Source organism: Peromyscus maniculatus, chromosome 15 (genome assembly GCF_049852395.1).
Source record: "Peromyscus maniculatus bairdii isolate BWxNUB_F1_BW_parent chromosome 15, HU_Pman_BW_mat_3.1, whole genome shotgun sequence".
In the NCBI taxonomy this organism is placed as follows: Eukaryota; Metazoa; Chordata; class Mammalia; order Rodentia; family Cricetidae; genus Peromyscus; species Peromyscus maniculatus.
In genome coordinates this window covers 32141469-32163449 of record NC_134866.1, presented here as the reverse complement: position 1 = coordinate 32163449, position 21981 = coordinate 32141469, and the positions used below count along the sequence as shown (strand labels likewise).

Here is a 21981-nt window from a genome sequence, read left to right as displayed (position 1 = left end):
ATTGCTCCAAGCTTCCTCCAGATCCCAGGAGGTATCATGAGAACTTACGAAGTCAACTACTCCCTCAAGTTATGTGTTAGCATGCTAACATCTGTTTTGAGACTTGTTGACTACCACTTAGAGGAACTAATGTGACTTGAAGGTCCTTTTGTTTTGTTTATGTTTGTTTGTTTTTAAGACAGGCTCTTTGTAAGTAGTTTGGGCTGGCTTTGAATGAACCCTGATCCTCCTGCTTCAGCCTCCCAAGAGATGAGATTGCAGGGGTCCACCACACTCAGCTGAAAGTCCTTGATTTGGCAGGCAATCACTAACCCGAAAAGTTTCGGGGGGGGTGTCTTAGTTTGTCCCCCCAGTGTTCCAAGATGAGCTCACCTTCTCAAAAGATGAGAGGCAGAGGGAAACCGCACATCTCATGTGCTATGTGATCTAGTCCGTGACTGTGAACAAAAACTGACCAGAAATTCCCCAAGGACGATGCAAAAATAAACCTTCCATGACTGCCTAGGAACAGAAATAGTCTGTGTCCCTGTGGAGAGTCGAACCTTCAAAGGCCTGGGAAAACTGCAGGAGGAAGCCTGAGGAGAGCCCCATCCCAGGCTGTTCGTCTGTTGGGTACTAAGGAACCCCAGGCAAGTGAGGCTCTGAGAGGCAACCACAGCGGCATGGCTACTCATGTTCCTCAGGACAGGTACAGCACTCACCCAGGGTTCGGATGGTGTTGCTGGGCCGGCTGCGTGGGCTGAAGCCATGGGCATTCATGGCTCTCACGGCAAACCGGTAGTTGGTGTCTGGATCAAGGCCTTTGATAACCATGGAGTCCATCTGCAGCCGCTCTTGGATTATGGTCCAGCTCTTGTCAAAATCTGGCCTTTAATGATTAAAAATAAGAAAAGCGACAATTCAGAAATACCATAGGGAAAAGAGGCTAGCTGGCCACCAGGAGCTAACACCATTTTCACGCTGAGAGCAATGCTCATAAAAGTGAGTTAACATTTCCTATCTGAAAGTGGTCCTGCTTTCAAACCATAACGTCACCAACTGTAAGCATCTGCCAATAAAAACAAGTAGATCATCTTTAGGGCCAGCTATGAGCACTGCTTAGAGACCATCTACTTCTGCCTGCTTGGCCTTGACCGGGATGAAAAGACCCCACATGGGAGAGTTCATCGGCAAGAATTTCATTTTCCAGATGTTCCCTAAACAAGCCTCCCCCTTGGCCGTCTCATCCCCAGAGGTCAGCAGAGCAGAGATTCCATCTCTTTGCAATCTGTTCACGAGTAAACAAGTACAGGTTTTATAGGGTGACTGACGGCATGAGTTGCCGTGGGAGCACCCGTGAAGACTATGCTCACAGACATTCACAGTCTGTCTAAACTACGTCTGTGTCAATGTACTGAACCTTCACATGTCCTTCTGAGGGCCTTGCTGAGAAGGCTGGTCTTCATTTAGACTTGTAATCAATGAAACAGCATGCACGAAGCCAGTATAATCTCTGGAATTTGATAGAACCAAGTTCCCATCAGAGCTCTGCTGCTTACTAGCTGACCCTTAATATATTTATGCCTCAGTTTTCCCATCTGTAAAATGTGAATAATACAGTGACCTAGATAAGGGTACTACTGTCATGAAGATGGCATGAAATACACCTTAGCATCCTCTCTGGCATCATGCTATAAATATGTGCCAGCCATTACTGATAGAATTTATTTACTTCTGGAGTTAAGAACACATAGTTGCTTGCTTACTGCTAACCCATGGGGTGAGTGAGCCCTTGAAACAGCCAGCGTGAATTAAGATGTACTTTAAGTACAAAATACACACAGCCTTTTTTTTTAAAAAAAATGACAATTATCTCTTTTGTAAATATAAGAATTATTTTATCTTCATATTCAAATGATAATATTTTGGATGTAGCAAATTAAAATGTTTTTATTAAAATTCATTTTACATAGGCTGCAGAGTTGGTTTGGTGGTTAAGAGCACTTGTTCTTGCAAACGGCCTGGGTTCGATTCCCATGTCCAGGTCACAGTGCAAAACCACCTGTATGTAATTCCAGTTTCAGGGGATGTCAGGCACGCAAATGGTACACACACATGCATGTGGGAAAAAACATTCATACACATAAAATAATAAAATAAATACATCTTAAAATTTTTTAAAATTTAGTCTCTTTTTACCTCCACGATGCCACAATTAAAACATAAACATCATATAGGGCTGCGCTACATCTCTTTTGGACAGGGTAGCTCTATTTGGATGTTTCTAGCTAGAGGGAAGGAAGAACATTGTAGGCAGGAAGGAAGGCAAAGTGAAAGTTGGGAAAGACAGTACCTAGCTGGGGGCCTAACTGGAGGGTTTGTGTTAATGGCTGCCAATCAAAGAACCCAACATTGTCCTGATGCCTTCACTCACTCGCCTCCTACGACTACCCTCTGCAGTAGGCACTAACGCTAACATCGCCATCTTCTGTTTCTGTTTATAATATAGAAGAGAAGCTGAAGCTCTGAAATGGCAAGGAATTGGACAAAGTCACTGCCGAGAGCTGCTGAGGCCACTTTGGGTTGAAGAGATGAGGCTAGATTCAAACCCTTGATGCTGGATTAAAAACCGTGGTGATGGTGGGCAGAGAGCAATCATTAGACCTTCAGGCACTAGACCTCCCTGGCCCTCTGGTGTTAAACACCCCCTACTAACAGGTATTTGAAGAGTAGCCAGGAATAAAAACACTCTGGTGCTTGCTATTGGTGAAGAAGATATGAGGAAATGGCTCAGAGATGAAGAACACTGGCTGCTCTTCCAGAGGACCCGGGTTCAAGTCCTAGCGCCCACATGGCAGCTCACAGCTGTCTGTCACTCCAGTTCCAGGGGATCTGACACCTTCACACAGACATATGGGCAGCAAAACACAAGTGCACATAAAAATAAATAAATTAAAAAAAGAAGTAAAAGGAGAAGTCTGGATGGATTCCATTTCTTAAATATGTGCTTGCCTAGTTTTCCACTAGTGAGATTTACTAAAAGTCCAGGAAAGAGACTTCCTCAGGCTTACCACACGAGGTGGCTATGAGCTGCACCTCCTGACAGTGTCTGGTCTGGGGACAAAGAATAATCACAGGGCACCTACTAGATAGAGGAAGCAGGGTTCAGTTCTTCCCTGTCTTGTCCTAAAGGTGGAATTCTTCTCTCTAAGAAGATTTTATCATCAAAGAGAAAAGCTGAATGGGTGAAGGAAACACATTTGCAAATTCACATTAGCACAGAATCCCTTCACAGAGGAAAGCCACTGGAGATACCGAAAAGTGAAGTCAGGAGAGATGTGGGCTTTAGATAAAACTCTCCTATTATTTGCTAAGCTTCCCTTGTGCCATTTCCAGAGGAAAGAACTCTAATCTCTTCTCTGGGTGTGCTGTTGTTTACCCAGAGCTACTTGCAAATATCTGCAGCCGTCTTCATCTTCATGCAAAAGTTACGTGGGGAGGTGAGGGAGGAAGAATTTTATATTCGTTGCTCATTCCAGGTACAAAAAAAAACTATTCCCAACAAAAATGAAGGAAATCATTAACATTTCATTTGATAATGTATAGCCTGTGGAGAATGAATAACAGCTCAAAACCTTGAACTCTTCGCCTCCGGCTTTGCATTGGGCTTTCCACTTCATTGTTTCCAGAGTCTCCTGAGGTACAGAGAACAAAGGTGAAGCTGAGAGAGATAGCCTGGCAGGAGTATTGTCTCCAACCATCCCCAACAACAGCTTCATCTTCCTCCACCGGAGGGAATTTCATCCTAACTACAAGGTTGGCAGTCAAGTCACCATAGCAACACTATCCCAGCACTTCCCCTGGCCATGAAAAGGCCCAAGGAGGAGAGGTTGACTGAGAAGTTGTACTGCCATTCTGGGTACAGAGGGCCAGCCACCAGCAGGGCTCAGCTCACACTTCCAGCGCTTTCTGAGAAGTGGCATGGGGCAAGGTCCAGAGGGGCGAGTCCAGGAGATCCATGGCTTTCATTTGGAGAGATGGGGCAAGGGTGTGTGGGTAGGGGCACACAAGAGTCAGCAGTGGCCACGCAAAATTCAAGGAGCCTGTTCAAGCAATCAGGACATACTCACGCAGTGGTTCATTTTAGTGGGAAGAATTGCTTACCACTAGCAATGTGAGGATCTGATCTGATAAGTGTTTGCGGATTTCCAGAAATTATAAGCAAGCTTTCGTATTTGAGCCCTTATTTTCTAAGTAAACTTGAATAAGCTTCAATCATATTCTCAAAGATAATGATGATGCCCAAAGCGTATGAGCCAGAGCTACCATTCTACCTTTGTCAACACAGAAAGTATAATTAACTTCAAGATGCAGAACCATGTTTTCCTCTTACTTCTTTCCTTGTCATATTTTGACTACCTTTCCCATTGCCAATCAAAATCTTAGTGACCAATCATTTCCTTGACATCATGGAATTCTGCAGGTGGCTGCCTTGGCAGGGTCCATTACAGGAGTTATATTCTGGGAGGCTTCTAGGGGAGTGTAAAGACACTCCACTTTGGGGAACTAATAATGTAATTGGGGGAACAGAACATCTGGGAGTCAGTGCAGGACAGAACCTCGAAGAACCAGCAAGAAGTCAGTGCAAAAAAAGCATATTTTAAGAATTGTACTTGAAATTTTATTTTATTTTATTTTATTTTATTTGTGTGTGTGTGTGTGTGTGTGTGTGTGTGTGTGTGTGTGTGTGTGTGTGTTCCACCTATATGTAAGTGTCAGGGAGGCTAGGAGAGGGCATCAGATCTCCTGGAGTCAGAGTTACAGGTGATTGTGAGAAGCCTGACGTAGGTACTGGAAACTAAACAGTAAGCTCTCTGAATGGCTGTGCCATCTCCAGAGACCCCAAGAACTGTATCTAAACAGTTCAATATAAACTCTTGAGGGAAATCCATGAGAACCAAGAGGAACTTAAATTAAATTACAAGGCCGGGTGGTGGTGGCACACGCCTTTAATCCCAGCACTTGGGAGGCAGAGCCAGGTGGATCTCTGTGAGTTTGAGACCAGCCTGGTCTACAGAGTGAGATCCAGAATAGGCACCAAAACTACACAGAGAAACCCTGTCTTGAAAAAATAAAAATAAAAAAAATTAAATTACAAAAGTGTTTGGATTTGAACAAGTTCAGGGAAATGGAGAATCCTTGTGTGGAGGAGAAATCCAAATAACATCATATGTGTGATGTAACATGTTAAGCACTAAGTACACGTGGCTAAGTGGGATTACCAAAGAATAAATAAGTCCCTGATGTGAGTTTAATCTATACAAAAGATGGGTACAATGTAGGATAACATTAACTATAAATAGGTAAACAAGCCTATGGCATCTTTCTCCATACAGAGTCAAGGTTTTCTGCATTTGTTCCTACCAACTGAGCACCTGATCATCAAAAGGACATTGAGTTTATCCCAGAACTCTCTAGTAATTTATTCTTGTTTGTTGTTTGTTTGTTTGTTTGAGAAAAGGCCCTGTCCGGGGCCCAGGCTCCCCTTGAATGTTGATTCACCTGCCTTAGCCTCTAGAATGTGGGAATTAAAGGCATGTGCCATCACATCTGACTTCATTTTGGGACTTTTGTGTTTATTATAATTATTAATATTATAGAGAGCAGAGAAACGTTAAGTTTAAAAATGAGTGGCAGTTATATTTTTTTAAGGATTTGATAAAGCTGAAATCTAAATAATTATTTTTGAAATGGGAAGAAGGAAGATTTGGAAAATTGTAAAATTCTAGAAGGATTCTTCACTCAGCATCGCAAATGACTTTAAGCTTTTGGTTTTCTTGAAGAAACTATTAGACAGATGAGATCTCTGAAGTACAGAAGAATTTCAAGACGGCAACCCAGTCAGGGGACCCACATTCAAAGGAACTACCATAGCTTTGCATTAACAATGTGGTTAATTGACATACATTTATCAAATTTATCTTTTAGAAGTTTGTTCAAGGTATTAGCATCATGTGAAAATATGAGTTCTAATTTGAACTGACTTTTAAAAATCAGCATCTCACCAAATCTCAATGCATTCAGTGAAGACTTCTAAGAAAGCAAATGGGTAAATGTTGTTAACTTCTATTTTGACCCTAACAGAATTTTGAATAACCTAAGAGGTATTGTCTGTGAGTGTATTTCTAGAGAGGTTTAGCTGAGGTCAAAAGAGCCACTATGAATGGGGATGGCACCATTCCCTAGGCTAAAGTCCCAGATTAACTAAAAAGGAAGTAAATGGAACAACAACATTCATCTCCATGTGCTCGCTGGCTGTGGATGCCATGGGACCATCTGCCTCAAGTTCCTGTCACCATAGCTAGAGCAGCTGTCATGCCCATGCCTTCCATCCCATGATGGACTGTACCCTCAAACTGTGAGACACAATACATTTCCTTCCCTTAGGAGGTTCTGAGTGCTGTTTATCAACAGAATTGAGAAAATTAGCTAATATGTTGAGTGTGTCCACATAAACCAACGTATGCTCAAGAGATGAAGGTGCTTGTGTATTAGTGCAAGCACCCACACACGTGCACGTGAATGTAAGCACCCACCAACTACACACACACACACACACACACACACACACACACACACACACAATTCTTCAAGGATCTTTGCAGGATGGAATCATACCAACACAATGTAAAACTGGACTGCAAACCCCTTGGAAAGGTCTTGTGAGAAAATGAGAAAAAGATAATCAAAATTTTAGATGTTCTGCCTGTAACTAAATATATTGAAAATACTGAGTGATTGTTATTTTAATAGGTTTCTAAATTATTAGACTGCCAGGAACACCCACGTGTCTCAGAAATTCAGATGGGTAGATGGGCAAAAGAGGATGTGGGAGGTGGTTTCTGAGAATATCTAAGTGGTTAAGAAGAGGACAAAGTAGGTGGTGGCTGAAGGGATCCTTGGGGGTATAAAGAAGGAATAACTTTACATGGCCAAGTTAAAACAATTAACAAAGATCTTAGTAGATGGAATTCAAAAGAAGAAAGAGTCATATTTAAAACAAGCCAAAGAATTTTAAGAAATACAGATAATTGTTTGGGACACAGACTCTCTGTACTGGTTAGTTTTATGTCAACTTGACACAAGCTGGCACCATTAGGACTCACTTGAGAAGGGAGCCTCAAATGAGAACATGTCCTCATAAGATCAGGCAGTGGGCAAGCCTTTAGGGCATTTTCTTAATTAGTGATTGATGGAGGAGGACCCAGTTCATTGTGGGTGGTGCCATGCCTGGGCTGGGTGGTCCTGGGTTCTATAAGAAAGCAGGCTGAGCAAGTTATGAGGAGCAAGCCAGTAAGCAGCACCCTTCCCTGGCCTCTGCATCAGCTCCTGCCTCCAGGTTCCTGCCCAGCTTGAGTTCCTATCCTGACTTCTTTTGATGATGGGTTGTTATATGGAACCATGAGCAAAATAAACTATTTCCTCCCCAAGTTGCTTTGGTCATGGTGTTTCATCACAGCAATAGTAACCCTAACCAAGACACTCTCCATAAGATGTGTGACAGAAAATTCAAAATTATCTCAGTGTATAGAAATGCAAAGGTAAAACCAACTCAAGCGAAATTTAAGAGGACACCAATAATAACCTCATGTTACTTTCTTAAGCAAGTCAATTCAATAGATTTAAGGGGGAAACTGTAGAGTCAAAACCTACAGCAGGAAAGGCACTAATCTGGACTTTCAAAGTGGTCACATGCTCACTATGAACTCTGAGGGTCAACTACTATAGAAAAGGCCCACTGCTTCGAGCAGGAAGTGGTTTTCTACGTTGATTACTTTGCAGTCTTTGACCACTAGAGGCAGAGTTCAAAGCGTGGGTACTGCTTGGCTTAAATGCACAGGATGTAATGAGCATAGGAAACAAGAGACTGTATCCTGTGATGATGGTGTAAACACGTCTGGGTTTTCCAAGTGGGAATGGGATGTCCAATGGCTTCTTACAGACATCAGTGGCAGTCTACTCGACGGAAAGCCTTTTGGTGTCAATTAGGAACGGTTAGGAATAAAGGTGTATGCCTTGGGAGGGATGGCCTCAGCAGCAACAGCTGTACAGAAGGAATGTGGCCATCAGTCATGGAAGCTAAAGTGGTAAGTGACTTCCAAAACAGGGTAGGCAGCTGGACTTACTTTACTGCCTCTGACCTCAATCTATATTGATTCAGAGCAATGCTTTTTCCAAGACCTACAGAAAAATATTCACTGAGTGCTGTGACCCTTTAAACACACACACACACACACACACGCACACACACGCACACGCACACGCACACGCACACGCACACGCACATGCACGCACGCACATGCACGTGCACACACACACCTGAAATAAGTTTCACAAACTGTGTATGCTCTATGTGACACCCTCTCATATTTTCTTTCCTATTCTATTGCATCCTCCTTTTGAAAAAGGTAGGTCAGGATCTCCCCAGCTAGTTCAAATAACCTTCAAATCCATCATCTCTTACAGTTTGAGAACTGGTGTCCTTGAAGCTGAGGTGAAGGTAAAGCTTACACATCTTACAGACGTAAACGAGGAAACTAACTCAAGGTGGTTACATCACACGAGGAAAACGTTTTTGAGAGTAGAATTTGTTGGAGCAGAAAGCCACCCTCCTGGGGACATGGTAACACATGCCCAATGAATGGCCTGGAGAGTGGAGGCTGCCCTCTGGCTGGAGAGATGGAGTGGACCAAGCGCATAGTGCTACCAGATAATGTGTGGCCTCTTTCAAACCTGTGATGATTCCCCAATTTAACATTTAACATTTGTTGAAGGATGTTGGATTCACTGATAGCTGATAGATGGTTTATTCTTCATGAGCAACATCTCATGTGCTGGTGTCATGGGTGTCTCAGACATCTCCCAGTACCTGGAACCCAATGCTGCTGGTACATTGATTATCATCTTCAGATATAATTTCTTTAAATTCTCTGTCTTTCCTTTTGGCTGCTTTGTACAGACTTTGTACTGTTTGTCTCCATGTTCCTTGAGAAGTCAGCATGGTCTTTCAAAAATGCAAATACTGAAATCACTTTCCTCCTTAAAACTTTCTGTGGTCCCTTTTCCCCTTCAGGATAAAAAGCGAACTCTCTCTTAATGCCTTTCCTGTTCTGACCCACGCTCACTCTCCTCTCACCACGCATCGCTCCGGGCTTTCTAAGCAATTCCGAGAACATTTTCTTCTTGCCTCCAAGCCATTGCTTAAGTGGCTTCCTCTGGCCTAAGTCTTTCATATTGCTTCCTCCCTCCGCTCCTGTGGTTAACTCGGCTGTGTCCTTCCTAGCTACTGGAAGAAGCCTGCCCAGACGCCTTCAAAACTGGGTCACCCACAAACAGGTGCAACTTTGATGTGTCAATTAAAACTTTCCCAATTAAAAATAAGTTCAGGGGTCGAGCACACATTCCCCAAAGCCTGTGTCTCTACCCCGGCCATGTCACTCACCAGCCTGGATCATGCTCATCTACATCCCTCATGACACTGTCCAAACGCCTGGGTCACAGCTCAGTCACCGCTAAGTCTCTTGCCCATGATTTGTACACTTACATTAACATCAAGCTTGTATGAATAGATGTTCCCACATTAGGCTCTTAATAGGGGTGCTTGAGGAAATTAAAGTATGTCAGGAATAACAGGATACTCTAAGCCAATGGTTAAGAAAATTCAGCTGTCAACCTTTATGGGAACTCATTTCCGAGGTCCTAAAGTCCACAGCTGCTTTGCTATGACAGTGGTATATCGGAGTAGTTGGGACAGACCTCAGATTGCTGGTGGAGCAAAAATGCTATCTGATCCCTCAAGAAAAGGCTTGCCCTGGCCTATAATTGCAATCTTTAACCTTTTAGTGCCACTGTGACTTTCTGACAAAACCCATGTACCCTTTCTGTGAATGGTTTTATGCACATACATTTAAACATAAGACTGCAATCAGTATGTTGACAATAACCTAAATAATAAGTATGGTATTTTCATATGTGCTAAGTAATAAGTATGGTATTTTCATATGTTAAGTAAGAGAACCCAGTAATGAATTTCAGTCACTGTAATAATTTTAGTGTAGTAATAAACATAGCTGCTATTTGGAGATATATACAACAATTGTAATGGGACAAGAAAAGACCAGTCCGATGGTGACGAAAGTCCCAGGAACGGCTTGTGCCACTGGGGTTTGGAATCATCATTGATTTATGAAGACAGTGCTGAGTTTCACTTGCCGAAAGGGAGAATATAGTTATCTTCCAGCCAAGTACAGAGACCCCTGACCCCTTGAATTCTATCTAAGGGGCCCTTTGGAGACCTGCAGACTGCAGAGAAGCACTTGGCTCTGAGGGAAGAGATGCAGTCCCATAGATCAGTTAGGGTCGACAAGACAGGCGTGAGAGAAAGCCCCATGCACTCAATGGGGCTTCCACCGTCAGTCTGAGAGGCTAGTTTTGTGCAAATTTTGCTCCCCCCCCCCAAATAAAAAGATAAACTGTGGTGTGAAGTCCAAACCATTAACTCATCACATTAAAAAAAAAAATCTGTTTGGCCTTCAGCTCTCTGGCTGCTCTTTATTTACATATTGGTCTAAACTAATCAAATGACGAACAGATGCATCGATGGAATGGGGCAATGATGAACTTGACTGGCAGTTTTGTCTATGTGGGCCAGAGGAGAGCATGCTTTTTCATTTGCAGTTTGCAAATGGTTCCCAAAGCTGCTACATCAGAATTCAATTTATATCAACTCCTGCCACTCCGACCTGGATTTCACTAGGAACCATCACAGAAGGGAAAATTGAAGTTTGAAGGGATGTGTCTGTAGAACCTGGGGTCTGATTTCTGCAAAAACATTTAGCCCCTTCATCTGAGCCTGAGGCCTTAATGGCTAACAGAATTTCTAGGACCTTGTGCCAGTCTGCAAGGTGCTTCTGAGATTTTCAATTTTGAAAGTAAAGTAATAAAAAGGAATTCTTGCTTTCACAAGGCTATCATTTGTTAACTTGGAGTCTCAGCTGACATCCGAGCCAGGCAGCCTTCTTATTGTCAAGGGAGGGCTTATACTAGGGCACCATAACTTCCTAAACACTTTCTCCAAAGGGCGGAGGGGCGCATCTTCACTGTTTTCCATTCTCTCTAAATTGATTGCATTAGCATATTTCTTTAGGGCTGGGTATGTAGTTCAGAAACAGTGATTCACTCAGCCGGTAAGAACAACAAAATAAGAGAGAGTAAAAGAATTCTCAAATGTTTTCAATACTAACATTTGAGGGCTGGAAAAACCAACACAGGGCCACATTCCTCTTAAATATTGCAGTCATTCCTCCGGCTATTGCCATAAATTCTAGGCATGAGTAAAGTTCTGAGAAGAAAGCTGGCAGTTCACCTATTTATGACGACGGCTAAATCTCAGGTTTGACTCCACCTGGGATGAAGCTGCGGTCAGAGAGAGCCTTCAGGTGAGTCGCAAATACTGAGACTATGTGAAGCTTCACCATACACTGAACTGATTAGCCTTATTTTATTTCTTCATTTAGTGTGTGCATGCTTGCGTGCGTGTGTGCATGCGCAAGCGCAGGGGTGCGCGCGAGCGTGTGCACTCATGCACGCAAGCATGCTCTCACGGCAGCCCACATGTGGAGTCAGGATAACGTGCCGGAGTCAGTCCCCTCCTTCCATCACGTGGGCTCTGGAATCAGGGTCGGCTGCAAGGTCCTGTATCCGCCGAGCCATCTCACAGGCTCCTTCTAAGCATTGTGTGGTTAGAAAACAACAGTAAATATCCTCCAGCGGTGGCTGGGGAGCGACAGTGGGTCAAAGGGGATGGCCACGGGCAGGGTGAGCATGCGCAGATCTAACGTGGGTCTTTCTGGCTCTTACGCCTGCAGTTGGTGAGGTAGGATGTTGGCTACCATAGTGACATCTGATACTATGACAAAAGGTTCCTTTAGCCACATTTCTCTAGTGCTTTTTACATTAGCTCCTTCAAGTCAAATGGCTAGTAATGTAATCAGTTCTAAGTGGCTCAGGGTGAAAACCTAAAAAGTCCTCTGTGGGCCTTGCTTCTAAGTGTTAAGAGACATCGTTTGTCTTTTCCTCCTCTGATCATCTATATTTTCTGGCTAAAGAAAGTCAAACTCACAGGGTTACCCAGCTTGCTCCGGGTTACAGCTAGTGTTTCAACCCAATGGCTACCAGTGTTCAAATCTTCCCTGGGACCCATACGACATGTAATATTTTTAGAAGAGTCGAGGTTCCAGGAAAGGTTCCATTACTTTTAGTGACACATTCTTATGGTTCCCTCTCCATGTCTCAGAGTCTCCACTCTCATTATGGCCTTGAAGTAAATTCCTTATACCCAAATCCTTGTCTCAAGCTATGCTTTGGGGGAACTGTAAACTCTGAGAGGTGTTGGAAGCTCAGGAGGGAAGAGCCATGTCTAGGGCCACATGGTGACAGAAGAGTTAAGGGACCAACTTTCTCTCCTGGATCTTCTGGTTCTGAAGACAAATATTTTCATTTTCCACTTCCAATGTGCATGCAAGGCTAGGAAATTGCTATTTCCACCTTTTATCAACATATCAGATGCAGATTGAGTTGGAAAAATATATGTTTGAGTGCAAAACTAACAGTAAATGAGAGCTACCACCCTGCTGGGGATTACACAGATGATCTGCTAGGCGATGATAAAAAATTTGCATTTCTCAAAGCTTAAAGGAATGCATTTTGTTCTGTTGGTGTTGTCTAATTTACTTGTGGAATTAAACCATGTGTTAAATTCCCCCCTGGGCTATTTAGATGAGAAAACTGGAGCCTGAGAACTCCAACTGTTGCTCAGTTATCTTGCATTAGAACCAGGATCAGAATCGTTTCTATTCTAGGCACACACCAGGCTTTGCCCACCAGGTATGTTGAGAGGCAGGATTATGTGCTACCCTCAGGGAGGAGCCTTGGTCTGATCTTTACCATAGTGTCCCTCCTCCTCCCTTCTTTCTTTTCCCCTTTCATTCCCTTTTTCCTCCTTCCCTCTCTTATTTCCTTATTCACTCCCTCTTTTCCTTATTTCCTTCCCCTTCTTTCCTTTCAGGTTTTCCTATCATCCATTTGCCACTTCCGAAAAGTTGTTCTACAGTTCCCCTTTGAGGATTACCCTCTCTTGAACACTTAGCCTATATACTCCAGGTCTGAAACCCCTTGGCTATGGTTGCATTCAGAGCTTACAATATGACCAGTGCTTGATTAGTCCATAAATTCTCTCCACCCTGGCCACTGTGATGAGCTAGGAAAATGGAAAAGGACCTAGACTTGGTTAACCAGAATGCACATCAAAATTCTGCTGGGTCCAAGAAGAAATCCATACTCTCTTGCTAAGCTTGATGACCACAACACTTAAGAGTGTGGGAAAGCCTGCTGAAAAATGAATCAGTGAAGCAAAGAAATAGATGGACACAGACTGCCGAGGTGGCAAGAATCTAGTGCTCACTGAATTCAGACTTGCCACTGGACTTGACAGTCACAGAAGCTGATACATTATTGCTTCAATCTTTTCAAGTTTCTGCCACTTAGAATTCAGCAAGCCCTGTCTGAAGACACAAATGTCTGTTTCCCACAGCCCAGGAATAAACTGGGAGGTCAGGACAAAAAAACAACTCATCAGATCTTGACAGGACCCTTTGCCCCAGGTTCAGAAAGCCCGAGGAATAAGGTCTTTCTGAGTCTCTTTCTGAATCCACAACATCCAGGCCTCAGAGGAGCCTCCTCATCTTTAATGGAGGGCAGACTGATGCCATTCACCCAGCTTCCACCCAGAGTCAAATGGAGACCCAAATTCAGGCCGAAGACCTTGCATTGGGAATTCCTTTTGTTCACCTTTTCTTCTTTAAAGAAAGAAATAAATAAAGTTGCGCAGCAAGCAGCATTGGCAATCACGAGTTCTATATGAATGTCTACAGTCCATCAAACTGAATAACAAAAACTTAAGATGTAGATAGGAGAGAAGAAAGTTGAACTCAAATTCAGAAACTTGTGCCAAGGTAGTTTGGATCTGGAAGGCACAGTACATGGTGTTTGTATGTAAAGATTTCTTCCCTCTCCCTCTGAGAAAAACCATCACATATTTACTTCAAATAGAATACTTTAAAGTCAGAAGGGCAAGTTTCAAGCCTGAAATATAGGCCAGCTTGTTGGTAGCAGTGCATACAGAACCTCCAGAGCTCAGAACAGTGGCTACAAAAGAAGTGAGGTAGAGAGGAGAATGTCACCATTGACTACGCATCAAAGATATTCAGGGATATATGTTGAACCACTTTCAAACATGGTCTGCTAAGACTTTGTACCACCTTCAACACACATTGGCTGGAGCTAAGTGAAGATCTATGCCCTGTATAACATCATATGAGGACTAGCTGTGGTCTCTGTGGTTTGACCTGTGACTTACCTGATGAACTCCACAGAGTAGGACTGAACTGGGGCACTTCCTTCATTTTCTCCAGGTTTCCAAGAGAGGGCCACTTCAGAATCAGAAACCACCAGGACATGTGGCTGGTGGGGCGCTTCAGGGGGCAGGCAGGAATCTAGGCAGGACGACAAACACAGCTAGACTTGGCTAGTGGTCTCCGCTGATGGAGAGGTTGGATACATCAAAAACAGGTACACATTCTACTACTGGAACATATTTACTTGGTATGGCCTCAAAACCCAAGCCAAACAGTAAAACATAGATGCTTTTTACTATATAACATACACTCATTGAATTTCTGTCTTCATGTCTGGCTGGCAGACAACTCGGTTGGCTTCACTGTCCCTGAGAGACATCATGTGTACCCCTGAGAATCTTCTGCCATCATCGTTGATCTGTCTCCATGTTGTAATTGGTACTCACCCCCAAGGAAACTGAATACCCATCATTGCTGCCACTTATTTTCCAACACTTCAACGTGTGTGTGTGTGTGTGTGTGTGTGTGTGTGTGTGTGTGTGTTTTGTGTATGTACTGATAACTAGTGGTAGGACATGTGGGGTATGCCCTCATATGTAAAAAGGATCCCATCTCCTGGTATGTGCTACTGTCTACATGTCCGGACTTACATACCTTCAAGTTTTATGCACACTATTGTTTAGGCCTGGAGGACTTTTCCACCACTTTAAGCACTTCTTGTAATACAGCGTGGAGACAGATGAATGTCACTTCCCGACAGAGAGCACAGTGTGAACAGCATCCGCAGCGGACCCAGCATTGTATTCCAGTGTCCACCTCTGTACACGAGTGAACATTTGCTGGGTCTTTCTCCCCTCTCTTCTTCCTCTCTGTCTTGATCCTACTCACCTGTTAGTCTCACTCTATATTTTTTCAGTGAATTCTTCCTGCATCCCTATGTGGTACATTCTTCCTGCATCCCTATGTGGTACATCCCTGTAGCTTGTGGGTACCATGTTCAACAATCTGTTACTATATGCTAATCAGCCAATGTCTTGCCTGATCCTGCTAGGTTCCGAGAGAGCAGGGGCATGCTTACTGTGGTCACCACTGGTCTCTCAGAGTCCAAGACAGTATCTGGCATGTGCTGTTAGCTGAATGGATGCATAAGTAAATGGAAGCCCCTTCCCATTATTAATGAATTTGAGCCTGTTTTTACCTTGAGACAAAGTGGTCACATGCCGAGGAAAGCTAAGTCTCCCTTTGCCAGTCTGGCTGTAAGCAGCTATGCTCACTCGGTATTCAGTGCCTGGCTTCAAATCTCCAATCACTTCCTCCTGTCAGTAATCAAACAAGAAAAGTACCCAAAATTAGAAGTTCTACTTGAACAATCTAGACCAGTGGTTCCCAATCTGTGGGTTCGCAACCCTCTCGGGGATCACATATCAGATACCCTGCATATTAGGTATTTACATTATGATTCACAACAGGATCCAAATTATGGTTATGAAGTATCAACAAAACAGTTTTATGGTTGGGGTCACCACTACATGAGGAACTGTATTAAAGGATCACAGCATAAGGAAGGTTGAGAACTATGGTTGATATATTGTGCACCCCAATAAATTTATCTGGGGGGTCAGAGAACAGAACAGCCATAATATTAAACATAGAGGTTAGGTAGTGGTAGCACATGCCTTTAATCCTAGCATTCCAGAGGCAGAGATCAGTCTGGATCTCTGTGAGTTCAAAGCCACACTGGAAACAGCCAGGCATGGTAACTCATGCCTTTAATCTCAGGAAGTGATGGCAGGAAGCAGAAAGGTATATAAGGCATGAGGACCAGGAACTAAGCTGGTTAAGCTTTTAGGCTTTTGAGCAGCACAGTTCAGCTGAGACCCATTCAGATGAGGACTCAGAGTCTTCCAGTCTGAGGAAACAGGGTCAGCTGAGGAATTGGCAAGGTGAGGTAGCTGTGGCTTGTTCTGTTTCTCTGATCTTCCAGCATTCACCCTAATACCTGGCCTCAGGTTTGATTTTATTAATAAGACCTTCTAAGATTCATGCTACAGAGAATCACTGATCTAGACAGTTTCTGTAAGGTTTATATCTTGAGATCTCTGGGAACATGCTTGTGACAGAGGCTGTTTGCTCTATTAGGTTTTGGCCCAGTTACAAAATTTGCAAAACATCACAACATATTTCTCAAATCTGGAGGGTCAATCTTCATTACAATCTACACTACACCCCAGAGATGGAGCTTGTTCACCCCTCAAATGCTGCTTGGAGGCTGCTGCAACTCATGAAGGAATCTTCCAGGGATACCTCTGTGTCTTTCTTTCCATTTGCAAACTGCCATGTTGAGGGGCCAGCCCCACGGCAAACTTGAGTTTTGATCTGTACCCAAAGAATAAGGGATGGAAATTTGGCACTCAAATTTTAAAGTGATGGACCCATCAAGAAAGCTCTCCTAAGGTAAATTATGAGCTTGATTCCCAGAGTGTCTGGTTCAGGGGTCTGCATGAGGAATGGCCTAAGACTTTGTTGCATTTCTGACAAGTTCCCAGATGATGCTGATAGTGTTGCTGATGCTGGCTGCTTCCTGCTCCCTAAGACCTGCTAGAACTAATGATAGATGCATGTGTGAACTCCCTGGCAGAGCCACACTAAGTGGAAAGCCCTAGCCGAAGAAGATTTGCTCCTTCAGCTTCAGGAAAAGAGGCTGGTCCCCAACAACAGGGCTAAGTGGGAGGTGCAGCTGTCTTTATCAGAGAGAAACCATAATACAGTGCAGTGCAAAGTGTTCCAGCTTGGAGCCAACCTGTTCTGGCGTTGAATCCTGATTCTTCCACCCTTTCCAGTGCCAGTCACACCAAACCTCCTGAGTCTCAGCTTCTTTTTCAGTAGTGGACACGTAGCAACCAGACCATAGCATTAAGGATATTTTGTATACCATACTGTAGTTGGTATGGAGGTCATTCTCAAGAAATAGGTTGTGATACCCACTGTCCAGGGTCTGTGATGACTCTCCTCCACTTGCCTAGGTTCATCATCCACTTCAGGACTCCAACTCTTCCCTTCACATCTTTCTGGACCTGGTGATCACACCCACTGAATATTTTGCCACTGATTTGGCCCTTATATACACATAGTTTGAACATTTCTAATCCAAAATAACCAAGTTTTTCCAACACCAATATGGTATCAGAAGTCAAAAATTATACACGTGACAAGCCAGACAAGAGCACTAGTGAACTAGGAAAACTGCATGAAATTATTTTCAAAACGTGATAAAGTATAGACGAGATGTAAGTGATTAGTGTTTGTAGTTGGGTGCTATTTGAGTCTTACCTAGTTCTCTCTCTCTCTCTCTCTCTCTCTCTCTCTCTCTCTCTCTCTCTCTCTCTCTCTCACACACACACACACACACACACACACACACACACACACACACACAAGGTTCTGAAAATAGTTTAAATGTGAAACTCTGATGAAGCATTTGAACAAGGAACAATCCACTTGCCCTGCAAACTGTTCCCATTTCTCAAGCAAGGTTGAAAACCATTGAGCTGTCTGAGAGCTGGGGTCACTTCTTATTTTTATTCACAACATCGTTAGATACTTAAACATCCATTGTCACTTAAGAAAAGTTAAGAGGTTAAAAAAATGCTTCAAAGCATCCAACTATCAGTTATGAACACTTAAAACACCAATTGTTAATCCCTGACTACACATACCTAACTAAATCTCAATTAATTCTCTTTCTACTAGAAAAAAAATTAAATAAAACCACTCACTGTCCTCCTCTCAGTTTCCAAGCCAGAAATTCTTGATGCTTACATATCCATTCTCTTCCTTCTCCACCACCCAATCAGTTATCAGTGTAGTTGATGACACTGTCTTCACACCGCTGGAATCTATGTGTTCTTATCACAATAGTCGTTTAAGTCTAAGTCCATATAATGAAGACACTGGGCTGATTCTGATTACCCACACACACTGACTGTACTCCAGTTTGGACCCCACCCATGATGCTATGCTAAAGTTACCCTCCTAGGTCTCAAATCAGTTCCTGTCACTTTACCCTTTAAAAAGTCCCTTAAAACAGCCAGCCCGTGTGTGTCCCCCTGGTTCATCCTTCGAACATCATCCATGCCATTGCCCCTTCTTGCATTCTCCATTCCAGTCACACCTAAGAACTTGGCAAGAATCACACTTATGCCATTCAATTCCTTGCCTCTGGGCCTTTGAACCTGCTGCTCCTCCCCATAAAATGTCCTTCTCCCTACTCCTGCCTGGCTCACCCTGCCCATCCTTCATGACTCAACTGAGACATTACCTCATTTCTCTCCCCCGTCCCCCAGTCTGGTTAGATGCCCCTCCTCTATGTATCCCTGGTGTCCTTGGTGGCCTCCATCTTAACACTACTCACCTTGTATTGTAATTGCCTGTTATCTGTCACCTTGTCCCCACCTGGGTGAGGACAGGATGCAACTTTCTATTTCCCTGGTATCACAGAGCTGAGCATAGCATTGCCAGACATGCTTCCAGGGCTCATGTGGGGGTTTTGATGAATGAATAAGTGAACTGTAGTGAAATGAAAGAAAGAAATCAAGAGCCAAGATGTCCCAGAGAAGCAGATTACCTCATCAAGAAAAGAGCTTCAACTACTGACCCCTCCATCATGATCAATAGTGCCTTCTATGGCTTGAATGCATCCCCCTCGAGTTCACGTTCATCATCTAATAAAGACTCAAATCCTCAGTACATCAGTGCTAGAGACTGAGCAAAGTCCTAGGTGACTAGATCATGAGGACAGAGCCCTCAGGAAGGGATTCATTCCATTGCTTAGTGTGGGAGTAGGCTAGTTAGTGTGGGAGTAGGCTAGTTAGTGTGGGAGTAGGCTAGTTAGTGTGGGAGTAGGCTAGTTATTGAAGGAACTGGCTCTTGAGAGTGGAAACAGGAGACTCCGAAATCCAAGGTCATCCCCGACTACAGAGGTAGTTTGTTTGAAGCCAATCTGGGCTACAGCTACCTTGTCTCAAAAATAAACAGATAGATAGATAGATAGATAGATAGATAGATAGATAGATAGATAGATAGATAGATAGATAGAAGCCAATCTGGGCTACAGCTACCTTGTCTCAAAAATAAACAGATAGATAGATATATAGATAGATGGATAGATAGATAGATAGATAGATAGATAGATAGATAGATAGATAGATAGATAGATAGATAGAAGCCAATCTGGGCTACAGCTACCTTGTCTCAAAAATAAACAGATAGATAGATATATAGATAGATGGATAGATAGATAGATAGATAGATAGATAGATAGATAGATAGATAGATAGATAGATAGACAGAAGCCAATCTGGGCTACAGCTACCTTGTCTCAAAAATAAACAGATAGATAGATAGATAGATAGATAGATAGATAGATAGATAGGTAGATAGATAGATAGACAGACAGTCAGACAGACAGATAGACAGACAGACGTTGAAAAGTATAAATAGAAGTGAGCTGACCCCCTCTCACTCTCCCGTGTTCTGAGCTCCTTCACCTTCCACAATGGGATGCAGCAGCAGAAGGCCCTCACCAGATACTGAACAGTGTGGCTCTGATGCTCTTGGACATCCAGCACTCAGAAACACGAGCCAAATAAATTCTCCTCTTTATAAATTACCCATGATGCTCTGTTGTAGCAGCACAAGACAAGCAAAGACGGCACCCCCGCTCCAGGCTCTGCAGTCCTGAGTGTCCTCTGCCCACCACCATGCAGGTCCTCAGACCCACCCCCTTCCTCCATTTCTATCTCAGAGTCCTTGATCTTGTCCTGGCCACTGCTAGAGCAGCCCAGAAGGTGTCTGTTTCTAGTCTTCCCCTTTGCGTGCTCTCTCCGCCCCATCTCCCCCTCCTACACACACCTTCACAAAGGATTTCTGCTGAACTTGAGGCGTGTCCATAGTGCCCCTCCTGCTCTGCTTCCTAGAATCCCAACTCTACTTTCCATGCCCGGGTTTAAGTCAAGTTGAAAGGTACAGAGTCTAGAGGGAGCAAGTGGGTCCAAGCCCTCAGTTCTGCTCTTCTCTCAGCTGACACCCCAGGCTTGTGAGCAGTGAGCAGAAATACGTTCAAACAAAATGAGTGCTCTGCAGGCTTTTGCTGTAGGATCCTTTCCTCCTGGAAGTCATCATAATATATGAAAATGGAGGGAAGTCATGTGATTTCATAGACTAGTGTTGATTTTGTCAGGAGTTGATACTAAATTTAACTGCCATTCATTGCCATTTGTGGATGTTTTATTTGGCCTATGTGTTTGCCTTTGAGCATATACCCTTATTTAATTCAGTTTTATCAGGACATATACTTAGTAGGTGACAAATTAAGGATCCAAACCCTCCTCACTATGACTCCAAAACCTGAGTTCTAAATGAATCATATCTATACTGAAAAGTATTGTGATGTTTAAATCAATAATAAGTACTTACAAACACTGAATTCTAGATTATTATTCAACTGTGAACATGAATGTTCATATATCAAAAGCTTGAGTGTATCACAAATAAAAAACAAGAAAAATTATATTTATAGATGTGGCATATATGCATTAGCAAGCACTCAAAGTGCTTATTAGACATGGAAGACCAGTGCGACCCTCAGATGGGAAGAGCAGAGGTCAACTGTTTCCGGCCCATTATTTCTCATGCTGAGATGCCAGCCAGATGGCCTGTGAGGGGGTCAAGAGGACTGAGAAGTTGGGGCCATGAAGAAAGAACTGGATTCGGTGACTTACTGTCATCTCTTCTCCTGACACTTCTCCTCCCAGATAGAATTTCTCAGAACATTGCTAACTTGTGAAAATCTGTGGAATGATTAGGAAAATACCAGGCAGTTCCACAAATCTTTATACCTCTGTCCTTGGAGATCCTGTAATTGCCCCTTGAGCCGTTCATGAAACTGGAGAAAATGTTGACTATGTTCTTCCCTAAGTAAAAAAGGTTTTGCTGTGTTCTGTTGCTTTGTTGAAGTCTGAAAACAAGCCAAGATGTTCCTCTCTCTTGCACTTCATGTCTATTGAAAATGGTTTCTTGGAGAAACCAGAGTGAATCCAGCAGCCTCCCTAACAACTCCCTTTCGGCTTCTTTTGTGTGAGTGTGTGTGTGTGTGTGTGTGTGTGTGTGTGTGTGTTTTGACAAAGTTGGGTGCTGCAAGATAACCCTGATTTTTATTTGCCTATTCTTTTCTGAAATGCAAAATAACTTCCTAAAGTTGTATTGTTTCTCTCTACAACACCAAGAACATCTGTCAATTAACCTGTGTCCACTGATTCACATCTGTAGGCGATTTTAAAAGGCAAGTCATTTATTTCACTGAGCTCACAAAGTTCAAGTAACTGAACAAAAATATCTCTTCCCCAAGACTTTTGACCTCTTCTCAGATAGCCATGGTATCACACTTGCATCTCATGACTGGTTTAGCCAAATGCTTTTATGTAGTATTTTGGAATTTATAAGATCTTGGCATGCCAGTGCATCTTTCAAT

The 21981-nt window shown here is 43.2% G+C and overlaps 1 protein-coding gene across 3 annotated transcripts in view; it reads right to left on the bottom strand.

Moving 5' to 3' along the window:
- Egflam (EGF like, fibronectin type III and laminin G domains) overlaps window positions 1-21981 on the bottom strand; it is a 178508-nt gene that overhangs the window by 82391 nt on the left and 74136 nt on the right. For 2 of the 3 annotated variants that reach the window (XM_006977144.4, XM_006977143.4), the window contains exons 4-6: window positions 15652-15769; window positions 14456-14591; window positions 702-868 (exon numbers count right to left, since the gene is read on the bottom strand). In XM_006977144.4, coding sequence (XP_006977206.2) covers window positions 702-868; window positions 14456-14591; window positions 15652-15769 — 421 coding nt within the window. Of the gene's footprint in view, window positions 1-701; window positions 869-14455; window positions 14592-15651; window positions 15770-21981 lie in introns of those variants that run through there. The other variant, XM_006977145.4, reaches the window with a different exon arrangement.